The sequence below is a fragment of the Sus scrofa genome, chromosome 4, assembly GCF_000003025.6.
Source record: "Sus scrofa isolate TJ Tabasco breed Duroc chromosome 4, Sscrofa11.1, whole genome shotgun sequence".
Lineage (NCBI taxonomy): Eukaryota > Metazoa > Chordata > Mammalia > Artiodactyla > Suidae > Sus > Sus scrofa.
The window spans coordinates 51,590,959-51,611,815 of NC_010446.5; the positions used below are offsets into that span (position 1 = coordinate 51,590,959).

Here is a 20,857-nt window from a genome sequence, read left to right on the forward strand (position 1 = left end):
TTTATGAATGTATATTTTAAAGCAAAGATAACTTTAAGAATGTATACATTCATTAAACATTTTATATTAAAAATTTATTTCTTTTCTTTTTATGTCCGTACCTGGGCATATGGAAGTTCCCAGGCTAGGGATTGACTTGGAGCTTCAGCTGAGGCCTGCACCACAGTCACAGTAACACTGGTCAGAGCTGCCTCTGTGACTTATACCATAGATTGCTACAACACCGGATAATTAACCCACTGAGTGAGGCCAAGGATCGAACCTGCATCATCATGGGGACGTCAGGTTCTTAGTCTGCTGAGCCACAATGGGAACTCCACATTTTACATTTTAAAGTTTCTTATTTACAAAAAGATTTAAGGTCTTTTTTGCTTGTTGAAATACGTTCATCATGGTCTTCAGGTGGTGAAACATTAAACAGTAATTGTAAAGAACAAGTGATTTTGAAAAAACAGACAGAATGTTGATTAAGGTGAACATGAATCCAGTAACACAGAAGTCCACTGCATATAAAGACAAGCCCATAGATATGCTCTAATTTAGGAGCCTGAATCAATGGTGTCAAAATCAGAAACAAAGATATAGCTATGCTTCCAAATACAAATGGCAAAGGCACCTGAAATTAAAAAAAAAAAAAAGGTTAAGACTAATGATGATGTTGTCCTCAAAAGCTTCTATAAATACATAAGAACATTCGCTTTCTTTTGGAAAGACGTTCCCAAACTTTAGGGGGAAAACTACAGATATATTTTCAAATATATTTAGAGAGACAGTGTCACTATTACATTACAGAAAGTAAATCAATGGCAGACTGAATGACTGTAAAAAAGCGGAATTGTATTTATTTAATTTTATTCATTCTATTGTTTTCATGAATGCCTACTCTAGTCATTGGATACTGCCATTTATTGACTCAAATTAGTGCTTCGTTTTTAGGCATAGGAGAAAAGATACATTTAACATCATTATCATAAATCAGAAATTAATGATGTCATTCTAGTATGAATTATTGAAGCATTCTTATTTTTGGGAATTTGAAAACTCAATCATGTCATAACTGTAATTTTTTTTTCTTTTTAGGGCTGCACTGGTGGCATGTGGAGTTTCCCAGGCTAGTGGTCAAATCAGAGCTACAGCTGCTGGCCTACACCACAGCCACAACAATATGGGATCCGAGCCGTGTCTATGACCAACACCACAGCTCACAGTAACGCCGGATCCTTAACCCACTGAGCAAGGCAGGGATCGAACACGCAACCTCATGGTTCCTAGTAGGATTTGGTTCCACTGCACCATGACGGGAACTCCTATAATGGGGCATGTACCAATCTTTCTTATGGCAACACAATCATGTAATAGAAACAGCAGAAACACTGGATTCGGAAAAGTCTGATTTGAAATGCAAACTCTACTATTTTAATCACTCATTCCTTCAAGAAATAGTCACCACATTTCTGTATGGTAGCGTCTTTTTAGCCATACAGAGGTATTTGGGACAGATAAAGAGGTTTCTTCTCCAGCGAGCTTAGGGTGCCACTGTTTAGAGTATAACTTTGGTCTACTTCATTAATCTGGTCTTCAGATCCACTAGTAGAGAGGAGCCAGAAGGTTGCTCCCCAAGTGCCCAACCCATGGGGATCCCCGGCACCAGTGCCCAGGGTTGTCCCTGTTGCACAGTGAAACTCTCAGGGTTCTGCACAAGAGAAGGAAGCCCATAGGGGGCCAGCAAGTGCTTGGTGATAAATGTGTTCAGAGGTTTTTAATAAAATATTCCTGAAATTCATGTGTTTTGTGTGTTGTTATTGTTAAATATAAAGTTGGAGTGTTGAAAAAAAGGGTTCTTCTGGACTCATTTGCAAAATGAGAGTTTTATCTAATGCTAGTCTTTTAAAGTCTTGTCAGAATTGCATACAATTTGCTTCAGTAGAATGTGCTCAACAAAATAGGATTTCTTAACTTTATGACAATGATTTTGAATATCTCTTACTCTTCTAATCTAAGATTCTTGACAAGATTTGTCTTTATTTCTCTGAACTGCCTAGTAGAATGCCTGAAACGTAGCAGGTGGACATTGAATATTTGTATAATAAATGGATGACTGAAATCCAATATATCATTGTTCAATTTTTTCAACATGGGATATGACCAAGAGGGAACCATTTTTGGGGGAAGAAAGTCAAAATTGTCTATGATAGGGTTTCTTAAAATAGGTCCAATGGACCTCTCTGCAGAAGAATCCCAAAAATTATTGATAAATATCTGGATCCCTTGGGCCCAACTAAGATCTACTAAACTAGATCCCATGGGGTGAGTCTGGGAATTCAGATTTTAACGAGCACATTCAAGTGGTTTTATGGTCACTGGCTTGAAGTATGGAACTCTCACTTTATTTTCCACATAATCACTAAAACCAGGAAATATCTTCTTTATTTGGGCCACTGGATCGTATTTATAACACGATTAAAGAATAAAACAAAAACTGTTTGGAACCTTTTAGGATTTACGTGATAGCAAGGAATAGCTTTTTTTATACCAAGACAAATTAAATAAAAACAGAAAGAGAAATGAAGGAAATAAAGAAATATGGATAAAGAATAAATTTGCTTCACCAGATGCATGCTCAAAGCCCAACATAGATTCTGAAAGCCCGCCACCATAAGACATAAGAAAAACAGTTGTTTAGGAGAGGTACAAGTATTCCTGATGCTACTAACAGAGAAAATATCCTCAGTGGGCCTTTTACCAAATACAAATTTCATCACTATCTTTTCAGTAATATATAACAAAAATTTGGTCTCTGGAATGAGAATGTGTGGTTTAAATCCCAGCCCTGATTCTTTTAGCTAGGGTAAATTAATCTCTGAGCTCTGGAATTTTTTTGAGTTAAATAGGGTAACTAAGAGAATTTATGCCAGTTGTTTGACCTGAAACTGTTCGTACCTTTCTAATTCACTTTCTATATTATTTTCAGAATGGTTTTTTCAAATGAGAGTCCGATTTTATTTCTTTTGCATATGGTTGCTTAGGCAGTTCACTATTTACATAAACATGCCCATCTGAGAGGGCAAAAGGTGACTGATATCAGCTTGTGCTCTGGTCACCAGGCTCTGTGTCTGCCCTAGGGTAGGGGTGCTTTATTCTATTTTGCACAAAGACACTCTAGGGACCTACAGTAGTCCTGCTGACATTTTTACCTAGAGGATGGTTATTCTGTCTTGCTAGTTATGTTCAGGATCATTTTTTTTTTTAAATGGCTGTGCCTGCCAATATGAAAGTTCCTGGGCCAGGAACTGAATCTGACTAAATCTGTAACCTATGCTATACCTGCAGCAACTCTAGATCCTTTAACCCACTGTGCAGGGCCTGGGATTGAACCTACACCTCTGCAGCAACCTGAGCTGCTGAACCACAGCAGGAACCCCATTCAAAATTTTTATAATCACCTAAACTGAGCTCAGATTAATGTCTTACTGTATAAAATGAAGACACTATCAAGAATGTAAGCAAGAAGAGAATGCCATATCATCTACATTGGGTTGTGGCTTTTGAGCAGGGCCAGTATTCTCCCCTCAAAAGTGTTATAGCCTAGCTCTTGAAACATGACAAGATGGATAACATTTGATTTTTTTATTCTATAGAAATCAAACCAAATGCAGCCCATACAGCCAATTACATGCCAGTAAGCTGGAAAATGGAGGTCTGGTTCAGACTTTTATGTTTCATAAATGTGACTCATATTTAGTTAAAAGCATCCCAGATAGAGTAAAAAATTATATTCCTAGAAAGAGAGTAGAAATTTAATATTAACATTTTAGTCTTGATTTACCTTATAAGGTCTAGGCAGACTGGGTTCCTGGTACCTTAGTTTAAGTAAACCTATCATATGTAGCCCTCTTAAAAACCATATTGCTAATACTGAATATCTTATTAAGTTGATTAAATCTGATGTTATAATAACAATAGAAGTTAAAATGATTATCTGGCCGACAGCCATGCTTGGACAGGAGTGGTTATTGAGCATAGAGAATATTGAAGGCAGTTGTCCTTCCTGGCTTGCTGTGTAGATCATCCTTGATGCTGAAAGCACTGTACAACACATGTTGCTAAGTATTGAGGTTGAAATCCCAAAAGAAATGACCCATTGCATGGAAGGGATTATTTTGTCCGTCCAGGTGACAGCAACAGCATCTATGAAAATTTCAGAAAAATTTTGAAAAAGTCAGTCACTTTTGCTTGATTGATAATATGGCAATAATTCCTCACTTCCTCCTGCATTCATACCCTTAGTAATATGACTTTGTAGCTGCTTCCAAGAAAGGAAGTCTCTTTACTCATTGTTGAATATGGTCTGGTCTTGTGGTCTGTTTTGGCCAGTAGGATGCATTGGGAGGGAGGAGGGAGGTTTGCCAGGGAAGAGCCTACATCTTGAGAAGCATCACAGACTTCTGCTTGCTCTCTGCGAACATGGCCCAGCAAGCATATGAACAAGATCTTCAATAAAATTTTTAAGAAACAAAACAAAAGATCAACCAAGTCTATCAGAGGATAAAGACAAGCCATGAAAATGTAGTTCATAGACTTCCAAATGCAGGGAACAGCTACCGCACTATGACTTCCCTTGTGGCATTTCCTGCCGAAGCCTTGCCTCCTAATGAGTTTGCAAAGCAGAAATACCAAAAAACACACTTTTATTTGAGGGCCCACTTTGGACAAGGGGCTCCCCAGTAGACATGCCAAATCTTCCTCATACTGCCTGACAGTATAGGATGTTTTTACCCATGTTTCCCTCTGTTTCTTCTTCATTTTGGATTTTGCATTTTGATCCCCTCTCAGCTTTACCTATTTTCCTTCCTGTTTTCCCTAACACTAATATTTTCCTTAAAAAAAAAACAAAACAAAAACCCAAAAACTTTATACTTGGCATTTGCTTCTCAAAGGAGACAAAAGAACCTACCAGCTAGAGTCCAAAGATATGGGAGAGCATGATCCACCTCAGTAAAGCTGCTAACCCAAATTGCAGGGCACTGCAGACACATGAAAGACTCTAGTAGAGAACTACCAGCAGAGACAGAAGAACTGCTCTGCTGAACCCAGCCTCAATTGCCAACTTGCAGAATTGTGAACTAAATAATGGTTGTTTTAAGCTAGTAAATTTGGGGGAAGCTTGTAAGGCAACAACAAGCAATGATAGTCATGAATACTCTGATTAAATAAAAATAAAAACAAAAGATTTTTGGTGGGAGATGTTATTTGCTTAACTTAGACAAATAACTGACACTAGAAGCATAAGAAATTATGTTATGAGTATAAAACGTGCCTCAGAATTTCTCCAAAGTTATTGATGATTTTTTTTTTTTTTTGCTTTTTAGGCTTGCATTTGTGGCATGTGGAAGTTCTCAGGCTAGGGGTCAAATTTGATAGCTAGCTGTCAGTCTCTGCCATAGCCATGGCAACACAGGATCTGAGCCTCATCTGCAGCATATACCACAGCTCAGGGCATTGCTGGATCCTTAACCCATTGAGTGAGGACAGGGATTGAACCCACATCATCATGGATACCAGCTGGGTTTGTAACCTGCTGAGCCACAACAGGAACTCTGGGAAAAAATATATTTTTGAAGGTTAGATCCTGCAAATTGCTGTCCACATTTACATCCATTTCTAGCAATAACCTGGATATGAAGCAATCTTTTATCATGAGAAGAACATGACTGATACCTATTTTTAAATCTTAATTAACTACTGTAACTGTAATGTATACATGTAAGGATAACCTGACCCCCTTGCTGTACAGTGGGAAAATAAAAAACAAAACAAAACAAAACAAAAAAACAAAAAAAAACCTCTGTTCCTTACTTAACTTCCCTGTGCTACAGTTTCCTCATCTGAGAAATGAAGATGGTACTGCCTGTTCCAAACCGAAATTTTGAGGGTAGGTATCTGGGTGCACCCTAAAGGGTGGAACATCTTCTAACAAAGTATTTCCTTGTTGCCTTGTTTGCTCCTGTTTCTCCTTATCTTTTTCCTCTTTCTTTTCCATATCTCTCTCCCACCCTTCCTCTTCTTGCTTTTCTAGTTCTTGCTGTATCACATTCTTCTACCTTTCGACTTTAGTCTTAGCATCTGTTCATTTTTTTATAGATTGTTTAGGCTGATTATTTTTCTTTCCTTATGAAAGCCAAAGCAGGAACATATCATGTTTATACTCCTATGAGTCAAACAAATCAACAGTATAAAGTCCCCAATATTATTCAGAGTAGATAGTAGTGACTATTTCCTCTTTGTCCAGACACATTCATACCTGCAGAGATGATCTCCTTGGGGGTCAAAACTGCCAGGTACGATACATTAACCAGTAAATAAATCACAGCCACAATGGGAAGGACAGTAATCAGAGATTTGGGAATATTCTCACCAGGATTTTTAATCTCTCCTAAAAAACACAAAACAAACTATCAGAAAAGGGCAAATGATGACGAGACTTTTGAAGACTTCTTTGTAACAAAAAGAAGGAGAAAGTATCATTCATGTGTTTGTTGTTTCCTCATTGGCTTGACTGATTTGACGTTGGTCCAGTGCAAACTTTGCCTGAAAGCCTGAATTTCTCATCACCTCATACAAAAAATCCAATTATTCCAACCATTTTGTGATTATAGGCTTATAGTGATGGGAAAGACTATTTGATACAAACTGCTATGTGTAAAATGATAAGCTACAAGGATATATTTCACAGAACAGGGAATAGAGCTGATATTTTGTAACTAGATGGAGTATAACTTTTAAAAACCGTGAATCACTATATCGTACACCTGAAACTTACATAACCTAAATTAACTGTATCTCAATTAAAAAAAGAGAAATGAAGCAGAGATGAGAGCAGAATGGGGCAAAAAGTTTGCATTAAATCAGATGACAGAGAAATGACATGTGAGAGAAGACTGAAAGGAAGTGAGGGAGGGAGTTATATGAAGATCTCAGTGGGGAGCCTTGGATACCAAGGCAGTGTTGCTGCAAAAGAAAAACAGGCTCTGCCTACCTTTTGTGAGTGGATCTATGTCTTGCTCTGTCACAGAGCCTTTGCCACTGCATGGTATTGAATACCTACGATAGCCCTAAGAACAGATTGCACTTTGCCTGCATTTCAAATACAGAGGAAACTGCAGGGACTCAGAATTTAAGAGATTTCTCCAAGGTCATATAGCAAATAAGTGGTGAGGTCAGGATATTAACCACATTTGGTTAGACACTAGACCGTAACCACTGCACTTTTTAGTCTGGGTTTAGCTAGATCTCCTGGACCTGGAGGTGATGGATTTCTTGGACAGAAGGTACAGAGTCCTTTTTGATACTTACTCTCACCCTCTCTTTCCTTCATTCATAAGTCCAGAGAGAAGGTGGACAAAAGTCCTCAGTTGGGAAAAGTTTTAAGCTCTGATGCGTAATAACATTTTGAAACCAAGAGTGAGTGTTTTGGTTATTTTCTGTCAATTGCAGGGGCCTTGATTCTGAAAATTGACATATTATCTCAAAATTACTAAGCATCATACTGCTTTTTTTTCTTTTCTTTTCTTCTTCTTCTTCTTCTTCTTTTTTTTTTTTAACTGCTGCACCTGTAGCATATGGAAGTTCCTAGGCCAGGGGTTGAATCAGAGCTGCAGCTGCAGGCCTACACCACAGCCACAGCAATGCAGGATCAGAGTTCTATCTGAGACTTATGCCACAGCTTATGGCAAAGCGGGATCCTTAACCCACTGAGCAGGGCCATCCTCATGGAGACATCGGATCCTTAATCCACTGAGCCACAATGGTAACTCCCATACTGCTCTTCCTAAGAAGGAAGTTCAGGGGAGTGGTTAAGAGTATGAACTTTAGGAGCTAAAGGATCTGGGGCTTGAACCCAGCTCTGACGCTGACTAGCTAGTCGGACCTTGGGAAACAGGCTTTGTAGTTGGCAACAATACTTCCAGCTCACAGATTTGGACAAATAAAAAATATACAATTGTTAAGAAAAAAAAAAAAGACTGGTATGTATCATATGTCTTCATCCCCCACACCAAGATATATAATTTCTCTCTATTTTTTCAGGTTAAATAGTGGTTCTCTCATCTCGTCTTTCCCCCAAGAAATTGAGCTCTGAGGAAGTTCCTTTCTCATCCTTACCCTTCCAAGCAAACTTCTTACCTAGGCAAATTCACTGTATTGAAATGACTACAGGGTCATGACAAATAAGAAAAGTGTGAATGGAATTCAGGATCTTAAGGGACATGAATAAAATAACAAGACGAAAACAATTTAGCGTCCAATCAGGCAGTCAAGAGATTGTTTGACTCTACTCAAGAGGTGAAGGAAATTTGTTGTAAGTCATGTGGAAGCAAGGCAATCTGTCAACCCGAATTCTAACTGGAAAGAAATCAGGAGGTGTAGATATAAAATCAATATCAGTTGAATTGTGAGGTCTCTGGGTCCCCTATTACCATAGCAATGGTGCGACGGAACAAGCCTGTGCATGTGTGACTGGAAGCATGAAGTACTTCGATCATGCATCCTGACTTGAATCTGTGAAGTGTGAGGAACGGTGTAAGTCGGGATCTTCCATTAAGCAACTTCATTCACCTGAGATGCTGACCGTGATCACCGGCATGAGTAAATGAGTCTGCAACTTTGGAAAGTGAGTCTCACCCAGACCCCCTTGACCAGTGTGTTCTCCAATCCTCCAGCTTCTGTGAGTAATGGCTGCTAGTTCCCACAGCTGAACCCTTCTCCTAGGAATTGCCTTGGGTCCTTGAGTAGATTGGCAGGAAGGAAGGAAGCTTCCTTGCTGAGAAAATTCAAGAAGTTTACATTCTCCCCTCAGAGGCAGCCCACAGCCACTGATAAAGAGGACAGAAGCCTTGGAGTTCCTGTTGTGGCTCAGTGGTTAGAGAATTCAGCAGGAATCCATGAGGACGAAGGTTCGATCCCTGGCCTTGCTCAGTGGGTTAAGGATCCAGCGTTGCCATGAGCTGTGGTGTAGGTTGCAGACATAGCTCGGATCCAGTGTTGCTGTGGCTGTGGTGAAGGCCGGTATTTATAGCTCCAATTGGACTCCGAGTCTAGGAACCTCCATATGCCGAGGGTGCAGCCCTAAAAAGAAAAAAAAAAAAAAGACTACGGAAGCCCATTCCTTTTATTTAAGTCTTTGTAGGGCCACACCCGTGGCATATGGAGGTTCCCAGGCTAGGGGGTCCAATCAGAGTTGTAATCACTGGCTGACGTCAGGGCCACACTAACGCCAGATCCGAGCTGCGTCTGTGATCTAGGGATCTAACCCAAGCACCAGCTACAACCTACACCACAGCTGCAACCTACACCACACTGGATCCTTAACCCACTGTGCTGGGCCAGGGATTGAAGCTCTTTAACACACTATGTCACAGCAAGAATGTCTAAAGTGTCTAATTTTTATGAGAACCTGGCATATGGGATAATCCGAAAGAACAGCCTTTTTGATTTAAATTTGAAATGTAAATGAATTTTCCAATGTGTGATTTTAAGTTGCCAGTATTTATTAACAATATTTGAGGTCTTTAAGAGAACTTAAAGTCATCATATTTAACACTTAAAATTTTAGAGTTACAGAATATAAGTGATGAGAAAGTTATGAAAGTCAAATATTTTCAGTGTTTAAAAGTTAAATACATTTTAACGTGCAATTAAAAGGATCTAAAAGACATAAATTGTGAATGAGGTTTTATACATTAGTGAAATTTAATGTTAAATTTATTAATCAGCTTATTAAATAAGTGAATTTCATACACAACTTTTAGTTTTCTATGTGTATATCATTATTTATAAGTTAAATTTAATGGTTTGTGAAAATCTATGATTCTGAGTTGATACCATAATGTATTTGACATATACATATATAAACTTTTTTTTCTTTTTTAGGGCCGCAGGTGCAGCATATCGAAGTTCCCACAGTAGGGGGTCAAATTAGAGCTACAGCTGCCGGCCTAGCCACAGCCACAGCAACGCCAGAGCTGAGCTGCATCTTCGACCTACACGATCCCGAATCCTTAACCTACTGAGAGAGACCAGGGATCAAACCCACATCCTCATGGATCCTAGTCAGGTTCGTTTCCACTGAGCCACAATGGGAACTCCCTTGACTGATAATTTAAAGTCCAACTTTGGAAAGTCATAAAACTCACATCTAATAGATTTTTTTTTTCTCTTAGAAGGGAAGCGTAAAAGAAGAAAAAATTTAACATGTCAACTTAATGCTTTCTTCCTCATCCTAGCCTTTCCCACCACTGTTCAAATAAACAGCATCCTTTGTAAAGAGGTCTTTGAGAATATTGTCTCTTGGTTCAACGTGGTTGTTTTCAGTGTGAAAAATTCCTAATCCTCCCTAACAGGTCCAAGCTTTGGTCAAATCCTTAGAGCCAGGGAGTATTATCGAATTTTAAGTGTGTCCAGGAAAGTGGTAGACTCTTTAGCTTGTGTGTCCTGCCATATTCCTGTTTTCAGTGCAAACTAAGACCAGGGCCTCTGATCTCCAATCACAGAAATTAGGTGGGAGCCCTGCCTGCTTAGACTCTCCTCCTTTCCCCATAAAGGGAGGGGAAAGCTTTGTCTGATGATACCTTTTTTTTTCTAATATGTGCCCAACTTTAGTTTCTGCAGGACTAAGGTGGATTTTGTAAGGGTGAGTGAGAGCTGCCATAGATTTACATCTTGCAGCAACTTAATTAGGAGAATGGGTGCTTCAGGCTCACCAGTCCTTACAAAACCCCCCCTTTCCCCATGAAACTGACATATAGTGCCTCCCATTTTACATCCACAGTTTCAGTTTCCATGGTTTCAGTTACCTGTGGTTAACCATGGTCTGAAAATATTAAATGGCACATTCCGGAAATAAGCAATTCATAAATTTAAAATTGCACACTGTTCTGAGTAGTGTGATGAAATCTTATGCCATCCTGTTTGTCTTGCCTAGGATGAGAACTGTTCTTTTATGTAGTATCCGTGGTATGTATACTACTGGCCTAACCCTTAGTACAGAAAAGAACATAGTATACACAATACTATATACAAAATAGATAACTAATAAGGAACTACTGTATAGCACCGGGAGGTCTACTCAATTCTGTAATAATCTCTACAGGAAATAAAGAACAGAAATATGCATAACTAATTCACTTTGCTATAAATCTGAAGCTAATACAACATTGTAAATCAACTATATCCCAATAAAAAATTTAAAAACCATGGTATATATAGGATTCAGTCCTAACCACAGTTTCAGGCATCCACTGAGGGTCTTGGAATGTAGTCCCCATGGATAAATGCGGACTTCTGTACACTGCAACATGCTATGTATGAGGAGGAGAGTTCCTAAGTATTCATGTGTATTCTGACTTTGAAAAGTTCTAATAGGAAGCAAATCAGGGGGTTGCTTAGGCCAGAGGAGACCACTTGTTTTAGGTAACCTTGTACGCAGAGCTGGGGAATTGGCTTTTTAAGTCTCCTTTTAGGGTTTTTGCTGAAGAGTGGATGCAAATCTAAGCTGGTTGGGCCATAATTAATGCAGATTCCTCAGTCAGCCAATACCGTATCTACCTACTTATTCTCCTAAACACACTTCACTAACAATAGGAATTCTGGGCAGATTATGAAATCTGAGGGTCTCTTTAAATTGCTCCCAATTTAATGTGCTTCAAATGATCCTGATTTTCTAAACAGCATATCATGGAATATTGTCTGATGGTTCCTTGCAAAAGTCACACAAGTCATGTTATGGAAGCAGAGGGCTTTTGTCTTTTCGTAATTAAGTATAAAGAACTTGAGTCCTAGCAGTTCTCTATTTCACTAGAGATTCCTTTAAATGTTGTCAGATCTGCTACTGAGATGAATGTACTGATAGCTTGGAGACCTACTATAATTCCTTATTTCAGAGGCGAATATAAATGATGTATAGTGGTGCCTGAGATTGTGTGTCCTTTTAGGAACCCTGGCATAAAAGTGTAGACACAAGCTGTCTATTCTGTTTACAGTTGGTCAGGAATATGACAAATCAGAAACTCTGAGGACCAAACTTGAGGGTGAAAGTTCTTTCTGGCCAGGATCACCCCCTTTTGACATGCAAGAAGCCAGATCTTTAAATCTGGAAAGTTAATGAAGTGTTGGTTCTGATAGCCACCTCATTTGATTAGCCACAAGATGTAACTGGCTAATAGACCTCCTAAGGTCTCCTCCTCTCATTAGACCTCCTAAGCGCTAATAATCTGCAGATTCAGAAAATTTCACTAGCCTTTTCAAACACAACCAAACTGACCTGAAGTTACTCACATTTTGCTATCAGTTTCAATTACTGGATTTCTCATCTTTTTTTTTTAAGGTTTAACTTGTTTGATAACAAATCAAACCAAGGAGTAGACGGAGAATGAGATGAGTACTCCAAACAGAATTGGGTCGAGAGCTACCATCTTCAGGTAATGATGGCTACTAGGACCATCTTCAGGTAATTGATGTGCTTACTCTAGTGTGATGCTTTACTTTAGCGGAGGTGGGGCACCAACATCTGGCCACTTATTTTTGCAGAACCTACTGCTGCCCATGCAGAAGAAGGCCCTGGGGAGCTGCTGGAGGAAATCAGATTCAGGTATCCAAGGATCATGGCTCATAACCCAACAAGTCTGGGGAAGTGAGGAGACCAGGTGCCCCCTGGGGGTTGCAGTTCCCAAAGCAGTGACCTGTGAAACCCTGCCTCCATGTATATCCAATAGTTTCACTTCCTGTGCATTTTTAATGCCCAAGCTAACTTTGAGGCAACTGCTGCCATAATTAATTTGTGCTAGGAAAATTAAAGCCTTATTATTGGTTTAAAATTCATTAATTGCTTTAAAAGCCTTGATATTGGTTTAAAAATTCATTAATTTTATTGCAAGATTTCAATGTTAGATTTGTTGACAATAAAGGAAATTGTTAAAGTACTTAAAAATCATATCAGCTGTTAAATTTTTAATAATCTACATGAGTGAGCAGTGTTTCATTGACCAGGGAACATAAAAAAAATTTCAATAATTTAAGAATGGAGAATTTGGGAGTTCCCGTCGTGGTGCAGTGGTTAACGAATCCGACTAGGAACCATGAGGTTGCGGGTTTGGTCCCTGCGCTTGCTCAGTGGGTTAACAATCCAGCGTTGCCATGAGCTGTGGTGTAAGCTGTGGTGTAGGTCGCAGACTACAGCTCCGATTAGACCCCTAGCCTGGGAACCTCCATATGCCGCGGGAGCGGCCCAAGAAATAGCAAAAAGACAAAAAACAAAACAAACAAACAAACAAAATATATATATATATATATAAAAAAAGAATGGAGAATTTGAAGAAACATCATTAAAATTTTTGATAAAATATTAAGGACATTTCAAGCATAAAATCTATAACAGTGTTGTATCTAGGGGAAAAATTCCATTATTATTAAAATTATTAAAATTTTTGAAAAGATTTTGGAGGTTTTCAATAACTTCAGTGTTTAATATAGTCCTTAATATTTAATACTGTTATAATTTTACAATATGAAAGAAATATAGTGAATTATCTTTTCTTTAGTTACTTTGTTTACTCTAGAAAGCTGTGTGACTATTATCAAATTCTTTAGGTACCATGACATTGGAGGGGAAGCACTGCCTTTCAGAAACAACAGTGCACATATACAGGGGAGTGTGGACATTACACCAGGCCTCGTAATCGTGAAAAATGAGAAGCCCTTTAACTATCTACTAATGTGAAAGTGCAGTAAAGCCATACTAATTATTATTATTCAGCAGTTCAAATAATGTGTTAGGTCACTAAGAACTAATATGGAAAGTTCTCAAAAAAAAAAAGAGAAAGGGAGTTCCTGTTGTGGTTCAGTGGAAAGGAACCCAGCTAGTATCCATGAGGATGTGGGTTTGATCCCTGACCTTGCTCAGTGGGTTAAGGCTATGGCATTGTCATGAGCTGTGGTGTAGGTCACAGGCGCAGCTAGGACCTGGCGTTGCTGTGGTTGTAGTGTGGGCTCGGATCTGTGTTGCCGTGGCTGTGGCACAGGCCAGCAGCTACAGCTCCAATTTGGCCTGGGAACTTCCATGTGCCCCAGGTTCGGCCCTAAAAAGACAACAACAACAACAAAAAGTTCTCAAGATGTATTGTGGAATCAGAATTAAGACGTGGAATTTAACCATTGTGGTAGAGGATGTATAAAATCTGTGATAGTTTAATTTTTTTTAACAAATAGCTATTATTAATATATTTCTCTTGTAATTGATATTTAACTCAAAATGTCTTGAAAAATTGCTAGAACAAAATGCAGTAAAATCTGAGGGTGATCTTAATTTTCTGTTGAAAACTTTATAAAATTCCCAAGCTTGTTATAGGGAAATGACCTGAAAAGCACTCAATTCTCTGTATTTTTTTTATAGATAATTATCTACCAAGGCTTAATGTTGATTAAACTACCTGCATGTAGTGCAGAGCAGATTAAGTTCAATCACCCCCAGCTCCAAAAAGACCCCAACCAAATACATCTTCCTCCACAGAGTTGTAGACAAAAGTATGCCATGTGACAAAAGTATTTCTAAAGAGAGAGATTTACCTGCTATGCTGATCAGGATTGATGTGCCAGAATATGCAAACAATCCTTGCAGGAAGGCTTCTGCAATGCGTGAGACGTCAGGAAGTTCAGCGTCCAAAGCGTTCTCAAACCTGGCCACATTCTCCTTTTCCCCAATCGCTAACAGCACAATTCCCGTGAGGGAAATGAAGCAAAGGACAGTCATCTTCGCCAAAGTACTGATAGTTTGAAACCAAGTCACCGTTCGCACCCCTCGAGTATTTACAAGTCCCAAAGACCACAAAATAGCCAAAGCAAGACATCTCTTCGGTAGCTCTGGGGCTGGGCACCCGGCGTAGAAAGGCTGAATTGTGTAGGTAGATAATAACAAAGATTCAGTAGCTAGTCTTAAAGGATGAGTAAAGAGTTTTATCCAAAGACTGAGGAAAGCCACAGACGACCCAAGAGACCGTTTGAGAAAATAATACTGGGCTCCGCTTCTAGGGAAGGTCGTCCCTAGCTCTGCGTGACTGAGAGCGGAGATCAAAGTCAGAACGGCACAAACCGCCCAAATACTCAGGGAGACGGCTACATTCAGTGAGGAATACTTTAACACCCCTTTAGGAGACACAAAGATCCCTGCTCCTATTGTGGCACTAAATATTAAAATGTTTCCACGGAAGAATCCTATTGCCCTCAGGAGTTGCATGCCTTTTTCGTTTTTTTTTTTTTTTTTAATCCTGAAAAAATAATTTTAAAATTCAATGTGGATTGCTAATTTGTACACACCCTCATGATTCCTGCAATATGCTTTCTTGATTTAGCCATCATCCTTACATAAGCATTTTATTACTGCACTTAACTTTGTTTTAAAAATGATTAACTTGAGAATTGTCGCTAAGATGTTGTGAACTCTTTTAAGGCCAGAGTTAAAATGTTTCACATGTTAATTATTTAAAAATTCAGGTATGCCTGTGATGGTTGCACAACATTGCACACTTGAGAATGGTTAAAGTTGCACATTTTGTGTTAAATGTATTTTTTACCATAGGTTTAAAAAAGTTAATAATGTAATATACAAAACCCCATCCAATTGTACTCTTTAAATGGATGAGTCCTGTGGTATGTGAATTATGTTTCAACCACAGGTTCCCTTGAGGAAAGTTGTACCCTGAGTTGAGTTTATGGCAGTTGGAGATAAATGAGTGTTTGGCCAGGGTTTCTGTTTACTGATTACTGCTCCAGGAATGTTCCTAAGCATGCAGTAGCTGATTGCCTGGATTATTTCTTGCATAACTTGTAGTTTTGGCATTAGAGCTTCACACATGAAAAGGAGCTGAGCATGGACCACTCTAAGTACGTAGAACTATTTCGAGCTCAGGGACAAGAATGTTGATTGGCATTGGAGGTTAGAAGTGATTGGATTCTTGGTATATATTTTTTTCTTTTTTAAATTGAAGTGTAGCTGATTTACAGTGTATTTTAGTGTCTCGTACAGCAGTGATTCAGATACACATAAAAAAGAATATATATTTCTTTTTTATATTCTTTTCCATTTTGGTTTATCAAAGAATATTGAACGTAATTCCATGTGCTATATAGTAGGACCTTGCTGTTTGTCCATCCTACATATGGTAGTTTGCATCATCCAACCCCAAACTCCAACTCCATTCCTCCCCACCCCCACTCCCTTGGCAACCACAAGTCTGTTCTCTGTGTTCATGGGTCTGATTCTGTTTCATAGATAAATTCATCTGTGTCATATTTTAGATTTCATATAAGTGATAGCATTTGGTATTTGTCTTTCTCTTTCTGACTTACTTCACTTAGCATGAGAATCTCTAGTTCCATTCATGTTGCTACAAATGACATTATTTTGTTCTTTTTAAGGCTCAGTAATATTCTATTGTATGTATTGTATATATTGTCTATTCTATTGTATATACACCAGGTCTTCTTTATCCATTTTTCTGGTGATGGACATTTAGGTTTCTTCCATGTCTTGGCTATTGTAAATAGTGCTGTAATGAACATTGGGGTGCATGCATCTTTTTGAATTATGCTTTTCTCTGGATAGGTGCCTAGGAGTGGGGATTGCTGGATCATATGGAAGTTCTCTCTTTAGGTTTTTGAGGAAACTCTACACTGTTTTCCATAATGGTTTACCAATTTATATACCCACTAACAGTGTAGGAGAGTTCCCTTTTCTCCATACCCTTTCCAGCATTTATGGTTTGTAGACTTTTTGTTGATGGTCATTCTGACCGGTTTGAGATGGTACCTCACCGAAGTTTTGATTACATTTCTCTAATAATTAGCCATGTTGAACATCTTGGATTTTTGATATATTTTTAAAGTAGACCCTACAGAATTTGCTGATGGATTAGATATGGGGTTGTGAGATATTGACAGGAATAAGACTGATCAAATTATGTGGACCTGGCAACTGGAATAATGAAAGTGCCTTTACCTTTTTCTATTTATGAATGTATTCATTTGACTTTTGATGAGATTTTTCACTATTAAATTCAATGAGGCATGAACATTTTTTACAACTTCTTTAATGCATGTTTGAGTTTTTCTTGGATATTCATATGAGTGGAATTGCTGGGTCACAGGGTACTGTTGTTTTATTAGACGATTCCAAATTTCACATCTTTGTCAACAGTTAATATTATCAGATTTATTTTGGTGATATGATGGATGTGAAATTATATCCCAAAAGTATATTAGATTTTTGCCTATGTTATACATGTTTATTCTGTTTTCTGTATTCCATTTTTATTTCTCTATGTTTCTGTTTAGATATTTTATTTTGATGTATCTTCTGGCTCACCAATTACGTATTGTCAAATGCTGCTAGAGGAGAGGTGAGGCTAAATGTCAGGTTCACCTCTCCAGTTTTCTTTTTTCTTCAAGGGTTCGATTCCTTAAACCCTTGCTGCTTTGATATATTTTTAATTTTTATAAAATAGACATTTTTATATTTTAAACATCTTTTTTATTGTTATTGGTAGAATGTTGTTTTGCTACAACTTAGTCCACTCAATTGGAAGCAGAAGTCTACTTATACCTACTTGTGTATAACAGGCAATTTCAGTACTGATGTATTAAGGTGGAACTCATTCTAATTTGTCTTAGTAGATTTGCCTTAGTAGATTTCACTATCACTCACTCGATTGATCAAAACTATGTCCAAATATCCTTGGTACTTTCCTCCATCCTCTACATCCAATCCATCGCCAAGTCCCCTTGGTTCTGTTGCCAAATCATATCTTTATTTAGCCATGCATTTCTGATTCTACTACACATATCTTGATCTTAGCCAGTATCATTTTTTTTCTCTTAGGCAATGGCAGAAAACTCTGAACTCATCTTTCTGCTTTAGTTCCTATATTTTCTCAATCTATTCTCCACAGATAAAGGTAGAATACTCTAAAAGTAAATCTTAATGTCCTTTCATCTTTTGATTACATTTAGAATTAGGTACATTGTATTTATTTTCACTTATAAATTCTGTCTTTAAACATTTTCATACTATTTGATGCTGGTGTGTATTTCATAATTGACCTTAGATTCAGCTTGTTTGCTTAATAATTCTTTACTTATTTATTCTAATATATTGACAATCATTTAGTCTGTAGGTAATGACCTTGTTGGTGTTTTTTCCCTTTTCTTTTCCTTTCTATTGTTTTAAAATCTTTTTATACCTAGGACCTATTTTACAGAGATAAATATACAAGAATGATCACAGCAGTATTGTTTCTCTTTGTAAAAAATTTAAAGCCATGTAAATGTCCGGAGACATTTACAGGAGAATCAAAATATAAATTTTACTACATTTACACAATGTAATATCACAAAGTACTCAATATGAATGAACTAGAGATAGTAGTGTTAACATGTATATATCTAAAACATAAAATTGAACAAAAGAGCAAGTTGCCCTATATATTCATATATATGGCATGTGACTATATAATATTAAATATTAAAAAAAGAATGCCATCTATTACATATGAATACGTACACATAAAATAAAAAATATAATAATATTCCAGAGAGGGGCTGCTTCTGAGGGGAAGTAGGAAAATGCGAAAGGGGAGTTGCATAGGGTTTTTCAATAATATTTGTAGTGTTTAATTTTTTAGATTGAATGTTATTCTTTATATTTAAAAATATTTAAGTATTACTTTATCAGATCATATCTCCCGCTTACAACTCTCCAATGCCTTTAGAATAAAATATCTGCATAACATAGTCTACAAGGCTTTACAAGGTGTTTCATGACTATTCTTTTCAGTCTCCTCTCATTCCCCTCTCTTCTTATTCAGGAAATTTTGCCCTTTTCCTCAAAGCCTCTGCAAGTTTCTAACTTTCTTTTCTTAGAGAAGTTACTTCTTTGTGTCTCTTTGCTCATTTGGAAAATAAATGTATCTATCTCATTGGGTTGCTGCGGGGATTAAATATGTTAGAACATAAATAGTTCTTGCAATAGTACCTGGCATAGAGTGAATATTAACAATTACCATTGTTATTATAAGCATCACTGATGACATAATTTGATCATAAAGACCTTTAAGTGGAAGTGATATTTAAACTGAGAAATTAAAATGAAGAGATAGGGAGGGAGGAGAGCTCTAGGCAGAAGGAAGAGGTACGTGAAGGCTTTTTGTTTTTTGCTTTTTTTGTCTTTTTGCCTATTTAGGGCCTCACCCTCGGCATATGGAGGTTCCCAGGCTAGGGGTCTCATCTGAGCTACAGCTGCTGGCCTACACCAGAGCCACAGCAATGCCAGATCTGAGCCGAGTCTGCAACCTACACCACAGCTCACAGCAACACCGGATTCTTAACCCACAGAGGGAGGCCAGGGATCGAACCTGTAACCTCATGGTTCCTAGTTGGATTCATTTCTGCTGCTCCATGACAGGAACTCCTGCGAAGACTTTTAGGTGAAAAGTAACTTGGTGTACTCATGAATTGAAAGATAGGTACTATGGCTGGAGTGGAGTGAGTGAAGGAAGCAAGTGAGAGAGAAATGACCCAAGAGGGTCTTTTAGTTTATACCTTACAAAGTTGTATAATAATGGGTGTTGTATTTGTACTGTAACTCAGGTAGTTTCTGCCTGGAGTAGCCAATCTCTGGAATGATCCATAAACTCTTGTGTACCTCCTTCCCATATTGTGCTAGCACTACTGCTGGTCTATGTGACCACAGAATAGAGAAGGGATGGTCTGTCAATTATAAGATTGTGTTATAAAAGGCAGGGAAGCTTCTGTTCCCCAACCTCCCCGCAACCTCTCTCTCTCAGGTTACTTGCTCCTGGAAAGCCATTGGCCATGTCAAAAGGAAATTTTATTGGGAGACACCTGGTGGGGAACTCTCATCAAAAGCATGTGACTGAGCCATCTTGGAAGAAGATCTCCCAACCTCAATCAAGCCTTCATGTACTATACATTGACTGAAATCATGATATACTCTGATTCAGTCCAGCCAGCTAATGCTCTTTCAAATTACTGACAGAAAATATGAGATAATAAATATTTGATTTTAATCACTATTTTTTTCTTTTTTTAGTAATTAGTTAAACTTCACTGGGCACACACCAAAAAGACAGATTTCAAACTGGAAGCGCTGAAACTAAAATATGGAATGAGGCTCAGGGGTATACTGTTATAAAACAGCTTATGTAGTAGAAAACTATACCATTTATTCTTTGCTGTGGTTGGTTACAACATTAGAATTTTCAGTGGTTATGCTACATCGACCTTGGGAAACAGTTCAAGTTTTGCTTATGATTTCCAGAGGCATAAGCAAGAAATGACCCAGATCAGGTTAGTCTTCCAAAATAAGCTAAATTAAGCTTTATTTCTGTAACTCAACTAGTTTTGCCTGCTCAAGGATTTTTCAAGGTTGGTCTCTCTTTGGTTGTTCTGTTTTTTTTCTTTTTAGGACTGCACCTGGCATATGGAAGTTCCTGGGCTAGGGATCTAATCAGATTTACAGCTGCCAGCCTGCAGCACAGTCACAGCAACACTGATCCAAGCTGCATCTGCAACCTACTCTGCAGCTTGAGGCAATGCCAATTCCTTAATCCACTGAGCAAGGCCAGGGATTGAGACTGCATCCTCAGAGAGAAAACGTTGTGTTCTTAACTTGCCAAGACACAGCAGAAACTCCTTTTTTAAAAAAATTGAAGTAAAGTTAGTTTACAATGTTGTGTTTCAAGTGCACAGGAAAGTGATTCAGTTATACACACACACACACACACACACACACACA

General features: G+C 38.1%; 1 protein-coding gene and 1 long non-coding RNA gene across 4 annotated transcripts; one reads left to right on the plus strand and one right to left on the minus strand.

Annotated features, from left to right (window-relative positions):
* LOC100156775 (solute carrier family 7 member 13-like) lies at positions 213-15,387 on the minus strand. Of its 2 annotated transcripts, XM_001925390.6 has the most exons (4): positions 14,617-15,387; positions 6,302-6,433; positions 3,827-4,188; positions 213-616 (listed from the first exon to the last, which is right to left on the minus strand). In XM_001925390.6, exons 1-4 carry the CDS (start codon positions 15,281-15,283, stop codon positions 341-343), a joined length of 1,437 nt encoding a protein of 478 aa, XP_001925425.1. In that variant the 5' UTR covers positions 15,284-15,387; the 3' UTR covers positions 213-340. The 2 variants fall into 2 exon arrangements, with proteins under 2 accessions (XP_001925425.1, XP_005663056.1); XM_005662999.3 differs by lacking the exon at positions 6,302-6,433 and having other exon boundaries at positions 256-616.
* On the plus strand, positions 11,199-20,129 carry LOC110260266. 2 transcript variants are annotated; one of them, XR_002343232.1, is made up of 2 exons: positions 11,199-12,643; positions 19,887-20,129. It is a non-coding gene; the product is annotated as an uncharacterized LOC110260266 (long non-coding RNA). The 2 variants fall into 2 exon arrangements; XR_002343231.1 differs by lacking the exon at positions 11,199-12,643 and adding an exon at positions 15,853-15,930.

Coding starts and splice junctions, on each gene's coding strand:
- LOC100156775 (XM_001925390.6), bottom strand. CDS start 15,283: ATGCAACTCCTGAGGGCAATAGGATTCTTCCGTGGAAACATTTTAATA. Junction 4,189..6,301: donor CAAGGAGATCATCTCTGCAG/GTATGAATGTGT, acceptor AAATTTTCATAG/ATGCTGTTGCTGTCACCTGG. Junction 617..3,826: donor GTCTGCCTAGACCTTATAAG/GTAAATCAAGAC, acceptor TTTTAATTTCAG/GTGCCTTTGCCATTTGTATT.